The sequence below is a fragment of the Oncorhynchus mykiss genome, chromosome 3 (genome assembly GCF_013265735.2).
Source record: "Oncorhynchus mykiss isolate Arlee chromosome 3, USDA_OmykA_1.1, whole genome shotgun sequence".
NCBI lineage: Eukaryota > Metazoa > Chordata > Actinopteri > Salmoniformes > Salmonidae > Oncorhynchus > Oncorhynchus mykiss.
The window spans coordinates 9,097,506-9,118,917 of NC_048567.1; the positions used below are offsets into that span (position 1 = coordinate 9,097,506).

At 45.5% G+C, this 21,412-nt stretch overlaps 1 protein-coding gene across 7 annotated transcripts; it reads right to left on the minus strand.

The window, feature by feature from the left end:
* Positions 1–3,919: 3,919 nt before the first annotated feature.
* LOC110501040 (aryl hydrocarbon receptor nuclear translocator-like) lies at positions 3,920–20,932 on the minus strand. Of its 7 annotated transcripts, none has more exons than XM_036968038.1 (19): positions 20,671–20,932; positions 19,569–19,662; positions 19,333–19,380; positions 19,166–19,210; positions 18,331–18,544; positions 17,932–18,145; positions 13,448–13,550; positions 13,300–13,365; positions 11,599–11,684; positions 9,553–9,629; positions 9,331–9,465; positions 8,506–8,732; positions 8,013–8,135; positions 6,593–6,674; positions 6,158–6,354; positions 5,883–6,057; positions 5,247–5,421; positions 5,003–5,139; positions 3,920–4,885 (listed from the first exon to the last, which is right to left on the minus strand). In XM_036968038.1, the coding sequence occupies exons 1-19, from the start codon at positions 20,705–20,707 to the stop codon at positions 4,802–4,804; spliced, it is 2,319 nt and encodes a 772-aa protein (XP_036823933.1). In that variant the 5' UTR covers positions 20,708–20,932; the 3' UTR covers positions 3,920–4,801. The 7 variants fall into 7 exon arrangements, with proteins under 7 accessions (XP_036823933.1, XP_036823930.1, XP_036823921.1 ...); XM_036968035.1 differs by having other exon boundaries at positions 5,247–5,418; positions 19,166–19,234; XM_036968026.1 differs by having other exon boundaries at positions 19,166–19,234.
* Positions 20,933–21,412: the final 480 nt, after the last annotated feature.

Consider the following 21,412-nt stretch of genomic DNA (forward strand, 5'->3'; position numbering starts at 1 on the left):
ACATGTTTCGGCAAGTCTGTGAATTACGCTCACAGACATGTATACATTATCAGACTTAAAATGAAAGGCCTACACAATAACAATTTTTGTATTTCAGAACCTTAAAATTCACAGCCCTCTGTTGCCCAATCAGAATTCTTAATTCCCTGTATAAGAGTGTTATAGTGACTTACTAAACATCACAATCGATTTCAGAAAACAAATGTTTGATTCAGATCATATTCATGAATGTCAAACTATCTCGATAAGGATGAACTTTGATTGAAAAAAAGAAGAAGAAAAAGTGTATTAATTGCCAAACTCACAATCAACATCTACTGCTTAATGGATTATTGGGTCATGTGTTTGGAACATGATTAGGATGACTTGAATTTCAGGCCAAACATCATGGCATGATTCTGTCATATTGAATGAGGAATCTTGTCAGTTCTAAACTGGACCTTTCTGTCCTGAACAAGATGCCCTGGTCAATATACATCAAAAACAACCTATCACGAAGTAGCAATGGAGATGGCTACAAAACAGGAAGAGCCAATCAAAAGGCCAGAAAATAAAAACATCAGTTGAAGAAAATTTCAGTCAATCAAATCATTACTACTTCCTGTGTATTTCCGTATTCAAGAACAATAATCAAGATAAAAACATGTAGGACAACAATAAAGAATGGCTTTAAAAAAATAACATCATTCCTGCTTGTAAATTATTGCTTTCCAATGTCTTTTTTCATTTTCCTTTTCCTAGTGTAAGTAGAAAAAAAAGCACACTTGGGAGGGTGATTGAGGAAGAGCGTGAGTGGAGGAAGAGTGTGCTGGGTAACCCTGGGTAACAGAGGAAGGAATACAAACGAGTGAGAAAGGGACCCTGGGATTGCTGTGCATTCAGGTTGAGATCAATAAAGTTATACAAACACCTCCAGTAGACATATAACCGTATATAAACACTTGACTTATATACTGGGTATATGTAGGAATACATCAGGTTGTAGTTTCATATCCCCCTCTTCCCTTTACTAGTCATAGACATCTCTCTCAACCTCTCCCCCTCACTAGTCATAGACATCTCTCTCCCTCTCTCCCCCTCACTAGTCATAGACATCTCTCTCCCTCACTAGTCATAGACATCTCTCTCAACCTCAATAGTCATAGACATCTCTCTCAACCTCTCCCCCTCACTAGTCATAGACATCTCTCTCCCCCTCACTAGTCATAGACATCTCTCTCCCTCTCTCCCTCACTAGTCATAGACATCTCTCTCCCTCTCTCCCCCTCACTAGTCATAGACATCTCTCTCCCCCTCACTAGTCATAGACATCTCTCTCTCCCTCACTAGTCATAGAAATCTCTCTCCCTCTCTCCCTCACTAGTCATAGACATCTCTCTCCCCCTCACTAGTCATTGACATCTCTCTCCCCCTCACTAGTCATAGACCTCTCTCTCCCCCTCACTAGTCATAGACATCTCTCTCCCTCACTAGTCATAGACATCTCTCTCCCCCTCAGTAGTCATAGACATCTCTCTCCTTCTCTCTCCCTCACTAGTCATAGACATCTCTCTCCCTCACTAGTCATAGACATCTCTCTCCCTCACTAGTCATAGACATCTCTCTCCCTCACTAGTCATAGACATCTCTCTCCCTCACTAGTCATAGACATCTCTCTCCCTCACTAGTCATAGACATCTCTCTCCCCCTCAGTAGTCATAGACATCTCTCTCCTTCTCTCTCCCTCACTAGTCATAGACATCTCTCTCCCCCTCAGTAGTCATAGACATCTCTCTCCCTCTCTCCCCCTCACTAGTCATAGACATCTCTCTCCCTCACTAGTCATAGACATCTCTCTCCCCCTCACTAGTCATAGACATCTCTCTCCTTCTCTCTCCCTCACTAGTCATAGACATCTCTCTCCATCTCTCCCTCACTAGTCATAGACATCTCTCTCCATCTCTCCCTCACTAGTCATAGACATCTCTCTCCATCTCTCCCTCACTAGTCATAGACATCTCTCTCCATCTCTCCCTCACTAGTCATAGACATCTCTCTCCCCCTCACTAGTCATAGACATCTCTCTCCAGCTCTCCCTCACTAGTCATAGACATCTCTCTCCAGCTCTCCCTCACTAGTCATAGACATCTCTCCCCATCTCTCCCTCACTAGTCATAGACATCTCTCTCCCCCTCACTAGTCATAGACATCTCTCTCCCCCTCACTAGTCATAGACATCTCTCTCTCCCTCACTAGTCATAGACATCTCTCTCTCCCTCACTAGTCATAGACATCTCTCTCTCCCTCACTAGTCATAGACATCTCTCTCCCCCTCACTAGTCATAGACATCTCTCTCCCCCTCACTAGTCATAGACATCTCTCTCTCCCTCACTAGTCATAGACATCTCTCTCTCCCTCACTAGTCATAGACATCTCTCTCCAGCTCTCCCTCACTAGTCATAGACATCTCTCCCCATCTCTCCCTCACTAGTCATAGACATCTCTCTCCATCTCTCCCTCACTAGTCATAGACATCTCTCTCTCCCTCACTAGTCATAGACATCTCTCTCCAGCTCTCCCTCACTAGTCATAGACATCTCTCCCCATCTCTCCCTCACTAGTCATAGACATCTCTCCCTCTTTTCCACCTGAAACCACCATAACCACATTGTTAGGTGACATCGTCAATGTAGAAATATAAAAGTGTTTGTACAGTGTTGGTATAAATCTGCCTGCGTGAGGACAGTGTCCTTTTGAACATGCTACGGGTCGCTAAGCTAAAACAGCGAGGGGAGCAGATAGAGGATATTCACAGGCTTCAGATCAGAATATTCCCATATATATATATTCCCACATATTCCCCCAAAGCTGTAGATCACCTGGATTGCCTGAGGCTTCAAGTGAATGATTGGACTGATCTATCTCTCTCCCCCTCAGTAGTCATAGACATCTCTCTCCTTCTCTCTCCCTCACTAGTCATAGACATCTCTCTCCCTCACTAGTCATAGACATCTCTCTCCCTCACTAGTCATAGACATCTCTCTCCCTCACTAGTCATAGACATCTCTCTCCCTCACTAGTCATAGACATCTCTCTCCCTCACTAGTCATAGACATCTCTCTCCCCCTCAGTAGTCATAGACATCTCTCTCCTTCTCTCTCCCTCACTAGTCATAGACATCTCTCTCCCCCTCAGTAGTCATAGACATCTCTCTCCCTCTCTCCCCCTCACTAGTCATAGACATCTCTCTCCCTCACTAGTCATAGACATCTCTCTCCCCCTCACTAGTCATAGACATCTCTCTCCTTCTCTCTCCCTCACTAGTCATAGACATCTCTCTCCATCTCTCCCTCACTAGTCATAGACATCTCTCTCCATCTCTCCCTCACTAGTCATAGACATCTCTCTCCATCTCTCCCTCACTAGTCATAGACATCTCTCTCCATCTCTCCCTCACTAGTCATAGACATCTCTCTCCCCCTCACTAGTCATAGACATCTCTCTCCAGCTCTCCCTCACTAGTCATAGACATCTCTCTCCAGCTCTCCCTCACTAGTCATAGACATCTCTCCCCATCTCTCCCTCACTAGTCATAGACATCTCTCTCCCCCTCACTAGTCATAGACATCTCTCTCCCCCTCACTAGTCATAGACATCTCTCTCTCCCTCACTAGTCATAGACATCTCTCTCTCCCTCACTAGTCATAGACATCTCTCTCTCCCTCACTAGTCATAGACATCTCTCTCCCCCTCACTAGTCATAGACATCTCTCTCCCCCTCACTAGTCATAGACATCTCTCTCTCCCTCACTAGTCATAGACATCTCTCTCTCCCTCACTAGTCATAGACATCTCTCTCCAGCTCTCCCTCACTAGTCATAGACATCTCTCCCCATCTCTCCCTCACTAGTCATAGACATCTCTCTCCATCTCTCCCTCACTAGTCATAGACATCTCTCTCTCCCTCACTAGTCATAGACATCTCTCTCCAGCTCTCCCTCACTAGTCATAGACATCTCTCCCCATCTCTCCCTCACTAGTCATAGACATCTCTCCCTCTTTTCCACCTGAAACCACCATAACCACATTGTTAGGTGACATCGTCAATGTAGAAATATAAAAGTGTTTGTACAGTGTTGGTATAAATCTGCCTGCGTGAGGACAGTGTCCTTTTGAACATGCTACGGGTCGCTAAGCTAAAACAGCGAGGGGAGCAGATAGAGGATATTCACAGGCTTCAGATCAGAATATTCCCATATATATATATTCCCACATATTCCCCCAAAGCTGTAGATCACCTGGATTGCCTGAGGCTTCAAGTGAATGATTGGACTGATCTATCCATATGATGTACAGACCAGTGGAGCAGCATAGATCTAAACACACAGCTGACTCGGTTAGTGAAAGGCCATGTTTGTGTGTTACTGGTGAAGCAGTGCCTGCCTCAGGGCCTTGTGCATGCTCAGGTGGGATTGTGTGTTACATCTCTACAACAAATCCACTGGCTGTGGAGCTTGGGCAGTGCTAGCTACAGATGTCATTTTACATTTGCACAACTATCGCTGAACCCTGAATCTCTTCTCTCTCTCTCCCCCTTTCACGTGCTTATTGAACCTGCATTTGCATACCTAAACTTGATTTCACTCTCTCTTTTCCCTGATTAACTCGCTTTCTCCATCCTGGCAGTGCAATCATCTGAGCGATAATTAGACATGCTCTCTTTGGATCACGACAGGCAAAGAAAGAGAGCAAAGTGCACCAAATGAGAGAGAAGGAGACATTTGAGAGACAGAGGAGGTAAGTGGAAGAGTGTATGTGAGGTCACTCGTTGAAAGAGGGGTAGATGGGAATCTCAAAGTCATCGTTGTTGAAGTTGGCTGGCTGGTCCAGCATGGCGAGAACATCCTAGAGAGAGAGAAAGATTTAACTTGAAAGCAACATGACAACACATAACAAAAGACACAGATGGAGACATGGGGAAGGGAAAGGCAGATTGATATAGGTAGAGGGAGAGAGACTTACAGGGAAGATGTCAGGCTGGTTGTTCTGTGTGTGGGGGTGCTGCTCTGCCCTGTTCTGAGCTTGCTGCTGGCCCTGCCACTGGGGCCACACTGCCTCCACTGCCCTGGAGGGGAACTGCTGCCCCGACCCCAAGCCATCTATCAGAGACAATGGGCGATTCAGTATCTAACTACACCAGCATACACAAACACATAAAAACACTACTGTAGTTGACACACACACACACTCTCTCAGGGTCACGTACCATATCCGTTGGAATTGAGGCTGGCGCGGGGGTTGATATTTGGGTAGTTAGCCCCCATGGTGGGGGTCGGAGCAGCAGTGGTGGGCATCGCCCCAAATGAGGAGGAAGAGCCCCCAACAAAACTTCCCATGGCAAACTGGGGAGACAGGGCCTTCCCTGCCTGGGGCACCACCTGCTGGGCGGGAGGTGAACAACACCATGTTATTATTCACACTTTGTTGAAACTGTCTGGGTGTGATACTCAAAACACAGGTTACACAGGAATAACAGACGAGGTCCTTTACAACGCTAAGATACAGAGATGCAAGAACCTCAGAGCACTCATCCCCATCACACCAGCTACAGATGTAGGATTTCAATTTGATAACCCTGTTCAAGGAAAACTGTCCTGCAATGCAGCCAATTTTAAACTTGGATTGTATTTGAGGTTTAAAAAAAGCTTCTGACAATTGTAATTTCCACAAACAAATTATAATACACAAAATAATTAATATTTCCTGTTGCTGCAGGATTATTTTCCTGCTGTAGAAAAGTCTTAAATTAAGATTCTACATCTGTAGCACTTTGGGCAACAACAGAGGATCTAAACTTCAGGTTGTTTGGACAGCTTCTACCTTCAGCTGCCAGCTGTCTCACCTGGTTGTTGAAGGGGGGTCTAGCCCCTGCTGCTGGCCCCGGCCAGCTCACCGCTGCCCCTCCCTGTAGGGGGCTGCTGTTGGAGGGGGGTGCCCCGTTCTGACGGGACATCTGAGCCAGCACCTGGCCTGCGGAGTGGGATGGCTGCACCATCTGAGGGGCCATCCCTACTGACCTGGAATTAGTTCATAACAACAGGACATTACAATCTCTTATTCAGTATACATGGCCCATAGATCAGTTTAAAACAGTACAACAGAGGCTAGTGGTCATACCTGCTGTATGTGTCGTTGGAGCGGTTGGCAGTGGTGTAGTTGTTGTTGTCCTGAGGGTAGATGGGTACTCCGGTGGCAGAGGTGGAGGGCAGGAACTTGGCCTGGTCTGGGTTGGGGTACATGGAGGGGTGCATCTCTGCTTTGTCCATGGTCTTACTGTGGTCAGTTCCAGCTGCGGTCACGGCCTGGACAGGCATCTGACATGGACAACGGTCAACAAGCGGTCAATACTCACTAAAGGCTTGGAGGTAGGTACAACAATACAACTTTATTGTCCATGTTACAGCGAACAGTAGAACGATCTCGCCCCCAAGACATCACACATACAGTGAGATAAGCACAGGATCAAGCTGCAGTCCAGAACCGCTGGATGGAGGACTTGTTGTGGGGTTAAGGCCCCAGTTAGGTGTGTGTTTTAGTCAGTGCTAGTCTTACCTGTGGAAGTGTAACCTGTCCTGCCTCGTACAGACCATCTCTCCCTCCTCCCCCCAACTCTGCTTGCTGCTGCTGCAACTGTCTGGAAAGGGGGGGGGAAGGGGGAGAGAGACAAAAGAGAGGGAGAAAAGAGGGGGTGGTAGAGAGTGGTAGAGGGAGAAAAGAGGGGGTGGTAGAGAGAGAAAAGAGAGGGAGTGGTAGAGTGGTAGAGAGTGGTAGAGGGAGAAAAGAGAGGGAGTGGTAGAGTGGTAGAGAGTGGTAGAGGGAGAAAAGAGAGGGAGTGGTAGAGTGGTAGAGAGTGGTAGAGGGAGAAAAGAGGGAGTGGTAGAGAGTGGTAGAGGGAGAAAAGAGGGGGTGGTAGAGAGTGGTAGAGGGAGAAAAGAGGGAGTGGTAGAGAGTGGTAGAGGGAGAAAAGAGGGGGTGGTAGAGAGTGGTAGAGGGAGAAGAGAGAGGGAGTGGTAGAGAGTGGTAGAGAGAGAAAAGAGGGAGTGGTAGAGAGTGGTAGAGAGAGAAAAGAGGGAGTGGTAGAGAGTGGTAGAGGGAGAAAAGAGGGGTGGTAGAGAGTGGTAGAGAGAGAAAAGAGGGAGTGGTAGAGAGTGGTAGAGGGAGAAAAGAGGGGGTGGTAGAGAGTGGTAGAGGGAGAAGAGAGAGGGAGTGGTATAGAGTGGTAGAGAGAGAAAAGAGGGAGTGGTAGAGAGTGGTAGAGGGAGAAAAGAGGGAGTGGTAGAGAGTGGTAGAGAGAGAAAAGAGGGAGTGGTAGAGAGTGGTAGAGGGAGAAGAGAGGGAGTGGTAGAGTGGTAGAGAGAGAAAAGAGGGGGTGGTAGAGAGTGGTAGAGGGAGAAGAGAGAGGGAGTGGTAGAGAGTGGTAGAGGGAGAAAAGAGGGAGTGGTAGAGAGTGGTAGAGGGAGAAAAGAGGGAGTGGTAGAGAGTGGTAGAGAGAGAAAAGAGGGAGTGGTAGAGAGTGGTAGAGGGAGAAGAGAGGGAGTGGTAGAGTGGTAGAGAGAGAAAAAAAGAGTGTTAGCAGTGACAACAGAAAATATCATTTTCGTCAAGGCCCTCCACCACTGCTCGGGAAACCAAAACACCTGCCGACCAACAGCACTTGCCCCACCACCAGTCACTATGGTAACCAAGAAGAAAAGAGCAGAGGGGGTTCATTACCAACACCGTGGTCATGATGGATATCTTACTGCTGTTGAGGAGGGAGAGGGAGACGGGGAATCACCCAAAAACAGAAAGGCCCGGTCAAGTCAAGTAACAATCCACAGCCCTTACCAAGGGGTGAACTCTGAACCAGACCAGAGAGAACAAGAGAATAAAGGGAACAAGAGAGAAATAGAGTTGTAGTCTCCAGTGAAGCAGCAGCAGCAGCCCCAGCTGACCCATGCCAGGGGGGGGGGTTGAGGGGGTCTGGTCTCACCTGGCAGCCACCTGCCCTGGGCTGTGGGACACAGGGGGGAAGTTAGGACTGCTCTCCCCCAGCGAGGGGGGCAAAGACACAACTGAGGACGAGAGGGGGGTGAGGGTGTCCTGAGTTGAGGTTCTACTGGCCCACAACAAAAACAAGGGGTGAGGAGGAAAGGAAGGGAGAGAAAGATATGGAGGGGAGGTGAACATACTGACAAACACACATCCTGGAAGAGATGACATCACATTTCCTAAGGTGGCTCAACAGATTGGTTAGGCAGAGTGGAGATGTTCAGATGTTGAGGTGGAATAGAGTTGTGGTGTCTATGTGTTGTAGGCGTCTCACACTCAGGTGACTTGCGTTGGTGCAGATAATACGTGTGTGCGTGTTGGTGTGTGTGTGTACCTACTTGGCGTTGGTGCAGGTGTGTGTGTACGTGTGTGTATGTGTACCTACTCGGCGTTGGTGCAGATGATGTGTGTCTGTGTGTGTATACAGCACCTACTTGACATTGGCGTTGGTACAGATGATGTACTCTATCTCCTCAGAGAAGGGGTTCTGGAAGGTGAAGGAGCTGGTCCTGATCCAGAGCCAGTCTCTGGTCTTGGACAGGAAGCGGAACATGACGGACAGCACCTGACCCTTCAGCTTGACCACCTGCTGGAAGCTGTCTCTCAGCAGTTCCTGGTCCTCAGGGTGGGCCAGCTCCAAGATGTTCTTACCCAGCAGTTCCTGGGGAACACACACATACACACAAACACACACACACACAAACACACACACACACACACACACACACACACACACACACACACAACACAGAACAAGTTAGATCAAGCTTACAGCTGTCACAGAGTTTAAACACATACTGTATCCTGATACACAGTTTAAACACATACTGTATCCTGATACACAGTTTAAACACATACTGTATCCTGATACACAGTTTAAACACATACTGTATCCTGATACACAGTTTAAACACATACTGTATCCTGATACAGAGTTTAAACACATACTGTATCCTGATACAGAGTTTAAACACATACTGTATCCTGATACAGAGTTTAAACACATACTGTATCCTGATACACAGTTTAAACACATACTGTATCCTAATACACAGTCTAAACACATACTGTATCCTGATACACAGTTTAAACACATACTGTATCCTGATACACAGTCTAAACACATACTGTATCCTGATACACAGTTTAAACACATACTGTATCCTGATACACAGTTTAAACACATACTGTATTCTGATAAACTATGAAATGTGATGCTGGGTGTTTGTCCTACTCTAGCCCCAGGCTGTGAGGCCTACCTGAGGCTGGAAGCCCACTGTGGCCATGCAGCGGTGGTCTACGAAGGTGAAGAGGCCCTGGCAGTTGTGACGAGAGATGAACTCCACCGGAACGCTGATGCTGTTTATGTCTGTGTCGCTCGGGCAAGAGGTCACCTAGACATCAAGGGGGGAACAAGTGTCTGCAAGATGGTGGTTCCATGAGCCCATCCAAACATTGGACATTAAGTTGTCCCATCTTACCTGAAGTCTACCGATGGCGACTAGACAGTAGCGACTCCCCTGAATATTGTCTGCTTCCTCATCTGTTAGATTCACCCCTGAAATGCGAGCAGGCAAACACACACGACTCAGTATGCAGCAGTAGTGTATACATTGGATATATGCCAGTACAGGGACAAAGTGGAGTCGCAATTCAACGGCTCAGACACCAGACGTATGTGGCAGGGTCTACAGGAAATCACGGACTACAAAAAGAAAACAAGCCTCGTCACGGACACCGACATCTTGCTTCCAGACAAACTAAACACCTTCTTTGCCCGCTATGAAGATAATACAGTGCCACCGTCGCGGCCGACGTGAGTAAAACACTTAAATGTGTTAACTCTTGGAAGGCTGCTGGCCCAGATGGCATCCCCAGCCGCGTCCTCAGAGCATGCACAGACAGGCTGGTGTGTTTACGGACATATTCAATCGCTCCCTATCTCAGTCTGATGTCCCCGCTTCAAGATGGCCACCATTGTTCCTGTACCCAAGAAGGCAAAGATAACTGAACTAACTGACTACCGCCCCGTAGCACTCACTTCTGTCATCATGAAGTGCTTTGAGAGACTAGTCAAGGATCATATCACCTCCACCTTACCGGCCACCCTAGACCCACTTCGGTTTGCATACCGCCCCAACAGGTCCACAGACGATTCAAGCCATCACACTGCCCCAATAGGAATACCTATGTAAGAATGCTGTTCATTGACTACAGCTCAGCATTCAACACCATAGTACCCTCCAAGCTCAAAATTAAGCTTGAGGCCCTGGGTCTCAACTAGAGGTCGACCGATTAATCGGAATGGCCGATTAAATAGGGCCGATTCAAGTTTTCATAACAATCGGTAATCAGTATTTTTGGACACAGATTTGCTTATTTATTTTTTTACACCTTTATTTAACTAGGAAGTCTGACTAGCAAGTCAGTTAAGAACACATTCTTATTTTCAATGACGGCCTAGGAACGGTGGGTTAACTGCCTTGTTCAGGGGCAGAACGACAGATTTTTACCTTGTCAGCTCGGAGATTCGTTTTTGCACCCTTCCGGTTACTAGTCCAACGCTCTAACCACCTGCCTTACATTGCACTCCACGAGGAGCCTGCAAGACTACCTGTTACACGAGGGCAGCAAGAAGCCAAGGTAAGATGCTAGCTAGCATTAAACTTATCTTTTAAAAAACAATCTTAACATAATCACTAGTTAACTACACATGGTTGATGATATTACTAGTTCATCTAGCGTGTCCTGCGTTGCATATAATCGATGCAGTGCCTGTTAATTTCTCATCGAATCAGAGCCTACTTCGCCAAACGGGTGATGATTTAACAAGCGCATTTGCAAAAAAAGCACTGTCATGCACCAATGTACCATAAACATCAATGCCTTTCTTTAAAATCAATACACTGCCTGCCCTCCGGGACACCTACAGCACCCAATGTCACAGGAAGGCCAAAAAGATCATCAAGGACAACAACCACCCGAGCCACTGCATGGTCACACCACTACCATCCAGAAGGCGAGGTCAGTACAGGTGCATCAAAGCTGGGACCGAGAGACTGAAAAACATCTTCTGTCTCAAGGCCATCAGACTGCATAACAGCAATCACTAACTCAGAGATGCTGCTGCCAACATTGAGACCCAATCACTGGCCACTTTAATAAAATGGATCACTTCATACAATGCCACTCTAAATAATGCCACCTTAATAATGTTTACATATCTTACATTACTCATATCACATGTATACACTGTATTTTATACCATCTATTGCACCTTGCCTATGCTGCTCGGCCATCGCTCATCCATATAATTATATCCACATATTCTCATTCACCCCTTTAGATTTGTGTGTATTAGGTAGTTGTTGGGGAATTGTTAGATTACATGTTAGATATTGCTGCAGTTGGAACTAGAAGCACAAGCATTTCGCTACACTCGCATTAACATCTGTTAACCATGTGTATGTGATCAATAAAATGTGATTTGATATAAGAGCTATGCCATAGGTTAGTTAGTTAGTTACCTGTGGGGGGCCAGGACTTGATGTATCCAGTGCAGTGGACCACCACATACTGAGGCTCTCCATCCTTGGGTGGGCCCAGACCATTCCTACAGGGGAGAACACTACCAGTCAAGGCATAGTTCACTACACATTGTATTCAGGAAAGTATTCAGACATTTTGACTTTTTTCCACATTTTGTTAAGTTAAAGCCTTTTTCCTCATCAATCTACACACAATACCCCACAATGACAAAGCAAAAACAGGTTTTCAGAAATGTTCGCAAATTTATAAAAAAAACTGAAATATGACATTTACATAAGTATTCAGACCCTTTACTCAGTTGTTGAAGCCCCTTTGGCAGCGATTAGAGCCCAGAGTCTTCTTGGGTATGACGCTACAAGCTTGGCACACCTGTATGTGGGGAGTTTCTCCCATTCTTCTCTGCAGATCCTCTCAAACCCCGTCAGGTTGGATGGGGAGCGTCGCTGACCAGCTCTTTTCATGTTTCTCCAAAGATGTTCGATCGGGTTCAAGTCCAGGCTTTGGCTGGGTCACTCAAGGACATTCAGAAACTTCTCCCGAAGCCACTCCTGCATTGTCTTGGCTGTGTGCTTAAGAGTCATCGTCCTGTTGGAAGGTGAACCTTCGCCGCAGTCTGAGCTCTCAGGAGCAGGTTTTCATCAAGGATCTCTCTGTACTTTGCGCTGTTTATCTTTCCCTCGATCCTGACTAGTCTCGTAGTCCCTGCCGTTGAAAAACATCCCCACAGTATGCTGCCACCACCATGCCTCACCGTAGGGATGGTGCCAGGTTTCCACCAGGCGTGACGCTTGGCATTCAGGCCATAGTTCAATCTTGGTTTCATCAGAACAGACAATCTTGTTTCTCATGGTCTGAGAGTCATTTAAATGCCTTTTGGCAAACTCCAAGCAGGCTGTCATGAGCCTTATACTGAGGAGTGGCTTCTGTCTAGCCACTCTACCATAAATGACTGATTAGTGGAGTGCTGCAGAGATGGTTGTCCTTCTGGAAGGTTCTCCCATCTCCACAGAGGAGCTGTCAGTGTTCTTGGTCACCTCCCTGACCAAGGCCCTTCTCCCCCAATTACTCAGTTTGGCCGAGTGGCCAGCTCTAGGAAGAGTCTTGGTGGTTCCAAACTTCTTCCATTCAAGAATGATGGAGGCCACTGTGCTCTTGTGGAACTTCAATGCTGCAGAAATATTTTGGTACCTTTCCCCAGATCTGTCTCTGGTACCGCGACACAATCCTGTCTCTGAGCTCTATAAACAATTCCTTCAACAACGTGGCGTGCTCTGACATGCACTGTCAACTGTGGGACCTTTTATAGACAGGTGTGTACCTTTCCAAATCATGTCCAATCAACTGAATTTACCACAGGTGGACTCCAATCAAGTTGTAGAAACATCTCAAGGATGATCAATGGAAACAGGATGAACCTGAGCTCAATTTCAAGTCTCATAGCAAAGGGTCTGAATACTTATGTAAAGGTATTTGTTTTTTATTTTAATAAATGTGCAAAAATGTATAAAAGCCTGTTTTCGATTTGTCATAATGGTATTGTGTGTAGATTGATTAGGAAAAATGTATATTTAATACATTTTAAAACAAGGATGTAACATAACAAACTGTGGAAAAAGTCAAGGGGTCTGAATACTTTCCGAATGCACTTTTTACAGTAAAATATACAAGAATGATCTCACCTGTTCCTGCTCCGCAGGAAATGCAATCTGTTCATAGACATGGGCTCCACTGGACACGAACCACATCTACAAACACACACATTTCAGAATACACACGCCCAACACAGGTGCATACAGCCATATACACATGCAAGCTCATCACACACACCTCATCCTACATATGAAAGATCGTCTGGCTCCCATACACATCCTGACGGAGGACTGCTGTCCCTCCTTCTTAACTGTTCCTGTCTTCAGGTCTAACATCCTCCCTGAGAAAGAGAGAGAAGGGTCATTACCCACAGTCATTAGTGTTGTGTGTGTCTCCTACCTATATTATAACTCTGCAGTACAGAGCTGCTCCTTTAGTTCATCTGTACCACCTGTATTATAACTCTGCAGTACAGAGCTGCTCCTGTAGTTCATCTGTACCACCTGTATTATAACTCTGCAGTACAGAGCTGCTCCTTTAGTTCATCTGTACCACCTGTATTATAACTCTGCAGTACAGAGCTGCTCCTGTAGTTCATCTGTACCACCTGTATTATAACTCTGCAGTACAGAGCTGCTCCTGTAGTTCATCTGTACCACCTGTATTATAACTCTCTGCAGTACAGAGCTGCTCCTGTAGTTCATCTGTACCACCTGTATTATAACTCTGCAGTACAGAGCTGCTCCTGTAGTTAATCTGTACCACCTGTATTATAACTCTGCAGTACAGAGCTGCTCCTGTAGTTCATCTGTACCACCTGTATTATAACTCTCTGCAGTACAGAGCTGCTCCTGTAGTTCATCTGTACCACCTGTATTATAACTCTGCAGTACAGAGCTGCTCCTGTAGTTAATCTGTACCACCTGTATTATAACTCTCTGCAGTACAGAGCTGTTCCTGTAGTTAATCTGTACCACCTGTATTATAACTCCCTGCAGTACAGAGCTGCTCCTTTAGTTCATCTGTACCACCTGTATTATAACTCTGCAGTACAGAGCTGCTCCTGTAGTTCATCTGTACCACCTGTATTATAACTCTCTGCAGTACAGAGCTGCTCCTGTAGTTCATCTGTACCACCTGTATTATAACTCTGCAGTACAGAGCTGCTCCTGTAGTTAATCTGTACCACCTGTATTATAACTCTGCAGTACAGAGCTGCTCCTGTAGTTCATCTGTACCATCCATATTGTTATTCTCTGCAGTACAGAGCTGCTCCTGTAGTTCATCTGTACCACCTGTATTATAACTCTCTGCAGTACAGAGCTGCTCCTTTAGTTCATCTGTACCACCCATATTGTTATTCTCTGCAGTACAGAGCTGCTCCTGTAGTTCATCTGTACCACCTGTATTATAACTCTCTGCAGTACAGAGCTGCTCCTGTAGTTCATCTGTACCACCTGTATTATAACTCTCTGCAGTACAGAGCTGCTCCTGTAGTTCATCTGTACCACCCATATTGTTATTCTCTGCAGTACAGAGCTGCTCCTTTAGTTCATCTGTACCACCTGTATTATAACTCTGCAGTACAGAGCTGCTCCTGTAGTTCATCTGTACCACCTGTATTATAACTCTGCAGTACAGAGCTGCTCCTGTAGTTCATCTGTACCACCTGTATTATAACTCCCTGCAGTACAGAGCTGCTCCTGTAGTTCATCTGTACCACCTGTATTATAACTCCCTGCAGTACAGAGCTGCTCCTGTAGTTCATCTGTACCACCCATATTGTTATTCTCTGCAGTACAGAGCTGCTCCTGTAGTTCATCTGTACCACCTGTATTATAACTCTGCAGTACAGAGCTGCTCCTGTAGTTCATCTGTACCACCCATATTGTTATTCTCTGCAGTACAGAGCTGCTCCTGTAGTTCATCTGTACCACCTGTATTATAACTCTGCAGTACAGAGCTGCTCCTGTAGTTCATCTGTACCACCTGTATTATAACTCCCTGCAGTACAGAGCTGCTCCTGTAGTTCATCTGTACCACCTGTATTATAACTCTGCAGTACAGAGCTGCTCCTGTAGTTCATTTGTACCACCTGTATTATAACTCTGCAGTACAGAGCTGCTCCTGTAGTTAATCTGTACCACCTGTATTATAACTCTGCAGTACAGAGCTGCTCCTGTAGTTCATCTGTACCACCCATATTGTTATTCTCTGCAGTACAGAGCTGCTCCTGTAGTTCATCTGTACCACCTGTATTATAACTCTCTGCAGTACAGAGCTGCTCCTTTAGTTCATCTGTACCACCTGTATTATAACTCTGCAGTACAGAGCTGCTCCTTTAGTTCATCTGTACCACCTGTATTATAACTCTCTGCAGTACAGAGCTGCTCCTGTAGTTCATCTGTACCACCTGTATTATAACTCTCTGCAGTACAGAGCTGCTCCTTTAGTTCATCTGTACCACCTGTATTATAACTCTGCAGTACAGAGCTGCTCCTGTAGTTCATCTGTACCACCTGTATTATAACTCTGCAGTACAGAGCTGCTCCTTTAGTTCATCTGTACCACCTGTATTATAACTCTGCAGTACAGAGCTGCTCCTTTAGTTCATCTGTACCACCTGTATTATAACTCTCTGCAGTACAGAGCTGCTCCTGTAGTTCATCTGTACCACCTGTATTATAACTCTGCAGTACAGAGCTGCTCCTGTAGTTCATCTGTACCACCTGTATTATAACTCTGCAGTACAGAGCTGCTCCTTTAGTTCATCTGTACCACCTGTATTATAACTCTGCAGTACAGAGCTGCTCCTGTAGTTCATCTGTACCACCCATATTGTTATTCTCTGCAGTACAGAGCTGCTCCTGTAGTTCATCTGTACCACCCATATTGTTATTCTCTGCAGTACAGAGCTGCTCCTGTAGTTCATCTGTACCACCTGTATTATAACTCTCTGCAGTACAGAGCTGCTCCTGTAGTTCATCTGTACCACCTGTATTATAACTCTCTGCAGTACAGAGCTGCTCCTGTAGTTAATCTGTACCACCTGTATTATAACTCTGCAGTACAGAGCTGCTCCTGTAGTTCATCTGTACCACCTGTATTATAACTCTCTGCAGTACAGAGCTGCTCCTGTAGTTCATCTGTACCACCTGTATTATAACTCTGCAGTACAGAGCTGCTCCTGTAGTTCATCTGTACCACCTGTATTATAACTCTCTGCAGTACAGAGCTGCTCCTGTAGTTCATCTGTACCACCCATATTGTTATTCTCTGCAGTACAGAGCTGCTCCTTTAGTTCATCTGTACCACCTGTATTATAACTCTCTGCAGTACAGAGCTGCTCCTGTAGTTCATCTGTACCACCTGTATTATAACTCTGCAGTACAGAGCTGCTCCTGTAGTTAATCTGTACCACCTGTATTATAACTCTCTGCAGTACAGAGCTGCTCCTGTAGTTAATCTGTACCACCTGTATTATAACTCTCTGCAGTACAGAGCTGCTCCTGTAGTTCATCTGTACCACCTGTATTATAACTCTGCAGTACAGAGCTACTCCTGTAGTTCATCTGTACCACCTGTATTGTTATTCTCTGCAGTACAGAGCTGCTCCTGTAGTTCATCTGTACCACCTGTATTATAACTCTCTGCAGTACAGAGCTGCTCCTGTAGTTCATCTGTACCACCTGTATTATAACTCCCTGCAGTACAGAGCTGCTCCTGTAGTTCATCTGTACCACCCATATTGTTATTCTCTGCAGTACAGAGCTGCTCCTTTAGTTCATCTGTACCACCTGTATTATAACTCTCTGCAGTACAGAGCTGCTCCTGTAGTTCATCTGTACCACCTGTATTATAACTCTGCAGTACAGAGCTGCTCCTGTAGTTCATCTGTACCACCTGTATTATAACTCTCTGCAGTACAGAGCTGCTCCTGTAGTTAATCTGTACCACCTGTATTATAACTCTCTGCAGTACAGAGCTGCTCCTGTAGTTCATCTGTACCACCTGTATTATAACTCTGCAGTACAGAGCTACTCCTGTAGTTCATCTGTACCACCTGTATTGTTATTCTCTGCAGTACAGAGCTGCTCCTGTAGTTCATCTGTACCACCTGTATTATAACTCTCTGCAGTACAGAGCTGCTCCTGTAGTTCATCTGTACCACCTGTATTATAACTCCCTGCAGTACAGAGCTGCTCCTGTAGTTCATCTGTACCACCCATATTGTTATTCTCTGCAGTACAGAGCTGCTCCTGTAGTTCATCTGTACCACCCATATTGTTATTCTCTGCAGTACAGAGCTGCTCCTGTAGTTCATCTGTACCACCTGTATTATAACTCTCTGCAGTACAGAGCTGCTCCTGTAGTTCATCTGTACCACCCATATTGTTATTCTCTGCAGTACAGAGCTGCTCCTGTAGTTCATCTGTACCACCTGTATTATAACTCTCTGCAGTACAGAGCTGCTCCTGTAGTTCATCTGTACCACCTGTATTATAACTCTCTGCAGTACAGAGCTGCTCCTGTAGTTCATCTGTACCACCTGTATTATAACTCCCTGCAGTACAGAGCTGTTCCTGTAGTTAATCTGTACCACCTGTATTATAACTCTCTGCAGTACAGAGCTACTCCTGTAGTTAATCTGTACCACCTGTATTATAACTCTCTGCAGTACAGAGCTACTCCTGTAGTTCATCTGTACCACCTGTGTGTACCTGTATTGTTACTCTCTGCAGTAGAGAGCTGCTCTCGTAGTTTGTCTCCGTCGTCCGGGTGGAGCTGGTCGTAGAGTGAGGAGCCTAGCCAGTCAGACTGTGATTGGTTAAGAACAGGGGTCAGGGAGTCTGACACGTAGACGACCCGTCCACTCTCACACGACACCACAAACAGGAAGCCATCAGCAGCTTCCAGGATCAGGTGCTTCAGCTCCTACAAAGAGAGGGATGGGGAGTGAGAGGAAAGGAGAGGTAGAGGAGAGAGAGAACGATGGAGGGAGAGATGACATGGAAGATACACTCAGTTATTATTGTGCAACAAACACACATGATAACATTTCCCCTTGTCATCTCTCAGCCCCCTCTCCTCCCTTTCCTTCCTGCCTCTCTTTCTCTAACCTGGTCGGTGAGGAAGGATGGTTTGTATGTCCCGTCTGCTGCAGTGTTGCCGCTCCCTCTCAGAGACTTCATGTGGGACACGGCCATGCGCAGGATGGTCAGCTTATCTGGTTTCCGTGCCAACGCGCTGCAGGTGGGAACCATGTCTGACAGCTCTGTGATGTAAGCAGTCATCTTGTTCCTCCGCCGCCGCTCAATCTCACTGTGGTTCTCCCTGGAGCGAGGGAATGAGGGAGGAGAGGAAGAGAGGAGAGGAGAGTAGGAGGAGGGACAGGGATGGGGTAGAGATGGGAAGAAATAGGAAGGGCAGAGAGTAAGAGGTAGAGGAGGGATGGGGTGGGGTGGAGAGAAAGAGGGGGGGATATAAATGGGAAGAGGTGGGCAGGTAGGTGGACAACATGGAGTAGACTTTAGTGTTGGCGTAACCAAATGATATTTTCAGATTAGGATGAGGTAGGTGGAACAAGCATGGATTGATAAATATAACAAGGAGTGAATTATCCATCAATACGATAGATAAATGTAGAGATCGAGATAGAGAGAACCTGGTCTTTCAAAGCAAGACAGAGTGATAGAGGAGAGGAAGTGCTGAAAGAAAAAGACTTCAGAGATCCTGAGAGAGAGAGAAGCAGAGAGGGAAGGAGGGAGAGAAAGGGGTTGTGCTCAGAAGAAAGGGATTGATAGGAGTGAACAGGTGTCCCTGAGCTCAGGGGTTAGTAGTAGAGACAATAATCACAGTGGTGTGATAGGGAATCTGGTGTCTCGGGATGTGTGCATGCAGAATATCTGTATTATACACACGCACAAACACGCACCAACAACCTCCTTATTCTACCTGGCAAATCGCTCTTTGTCTCCTCCTCCTCCATCGTCATCACACCTGGTCAAAGACAGAGAAGAAGATCTGTCATCAAAACAACCAACACAATACAGTCAGATCAGATAGAGAGAGGGAGAGAGATGAGAGAGCAAGAAAGAGCGAGAGACAGGTGTCAATCCTACCTGAAGAGCTTGCTTCCATCATCATCATCATCATCATCGAAGTCTGGCCTGTGAGGAGGTAGACAGAATCCAGGTTTGCAAAGTTAACACACAAGAATGGATCAACAACTTATCGGTGTGATTCTGATTCTGCACCTATGGACAACTTCTACCCTGTGCTGTCATAGCTATAGACCGTCTGTTAAAGTTGTGACATAGTGATTGACTGATTCATTGGCATTGTATACTATACTCACGCAGCTCGTCTCTTATTGGACCCTTTTGGCACAACAGCACTGCTGCTTGCCTGGGCCCCACCGGCTCCCAAACCCAGAGAGTCATCTGGTATGTCTGCCACACACACACACACACACACACACACACACACACACACACACACACACACACACAGACAGACAGACAGACAGACAGACAGACAGACAGACAGAGATAAATTATGCAACGTAACGTTACACGATGCTACAAGTGTACTTCAATAACACAACTGTTTGTTTAATTTATTTAGCCATAAACGTATCTACCGGGACATATGTTGCTCCAGACAGCCATGTAGTAACACACCTGAGTCAACTAACGTTAATCAACCAATCGTAAGAATTGATTTAGACGAATAAAATGGTGTGTGAATGCTGGATTGAACCATGCAGCTCTCCAAGCCAGAGCGTGTGACCACTGCAGTTGTGAGTATAGCGAGCTAGCTATTGCCTCTCTGGTAATGAAACTGGCTATGCGTTAACTTACCTAGCCACAAAGCTCGCTAGCTAACAAATACTGTAGCTACAACTAACTCGCTAGCTATGCTAAGCCAAGCAGAACAAGCTAACTGTCAGGTGGTCAAAAAAAAAGCTAATGATTCGTTCAAAATAACACTTGTTTTGATGAAATATTGACACAAACTAGCTAGCTAGTTAGTAGCTAACTTGTCTGAGCATAACCTACGCAAGTCTGTCACCTAGCAAGCTAGCTAAAAATGATAACTAGCTAAGCTAACATGGCGAGTTGGCAACATTAACCTTAGGTCATGCCAGCTAAATGTAAGACAAGCTATTTGCCCAGGTTGGTAGCTAACTACGATGTTGCAAGACAGAAACGTCAATAGCTAGCTAAGTAGTTAGCTAGTTAAATTATTCAATTCAAAGTAAAATATTCAGTTAGCTTGCTTTCGCTGGCCAGTTAGCGCAGCTGGGGCTAAGCTATCTAGCTCCCTAATGCTGTCATCAGACGCAATCTGGAGAAAGTGACAGATTCGGTCAAAGGGCCACGGATCGCCAATTTTCCATCTGCATTATCACCTATAACATTTGAACTTATTCCCACAAGTTTAAAACTTTACTGTACCTGGGATAGAAGAGTCCATGTCCGGGTTGAATAACATAAACAAACCAAGTTACAGTAAACTGCGGAAATTTCCTCAGTCCACAATCCTCTCAGATTTACCGATTTTAACTATATCAGCAAATAAAGAGGGGACGTCATGACTCGTGTTTCTTCATCATCAGCCAGTGGGGGAAATTACAAAATAAGAATTAAAGTATCTATTTTCCCCGTTTGGAAACCTTCTAGATCCAAGATGGCGTTCACGGCTAATAGCAATAACTGTATAGGCTCTAGCTATGTAACACTTTTCTTCAATCATTAGCGGGATACAAGTGACATCCAATAAGAGGGCAACCCCAATGTTTGACCACTTACACAGAATCACAGGCCAGAACCATCTGTATAATATTTTATTTGAGTCAAAGCAAGATCTTAACCTTTAAGATTATTTGAGTGATATGTTATACTCACATTATGTAATAAACCTACTACTCCTATTTCAGAAACATATTGTATGTGTGTACACTAAAATAAGTGCACAATATACAATCCCTGTGTTTATAGAAGGTTATAGGCCTCAGTACCTAAACCAAGACATAGGAAACCTATATATACTCTCCCCTTATCCATCAGTGAGGAGAACTTCATAATTTGAGTGTGTAAAACAAACATTGAAGTAGACAAGTTTGGCGTAGTGATTCATGATCGTTGTTTTTATTATTAATGATAATACTTAAGCATCATAATACACACAAAAAAATAA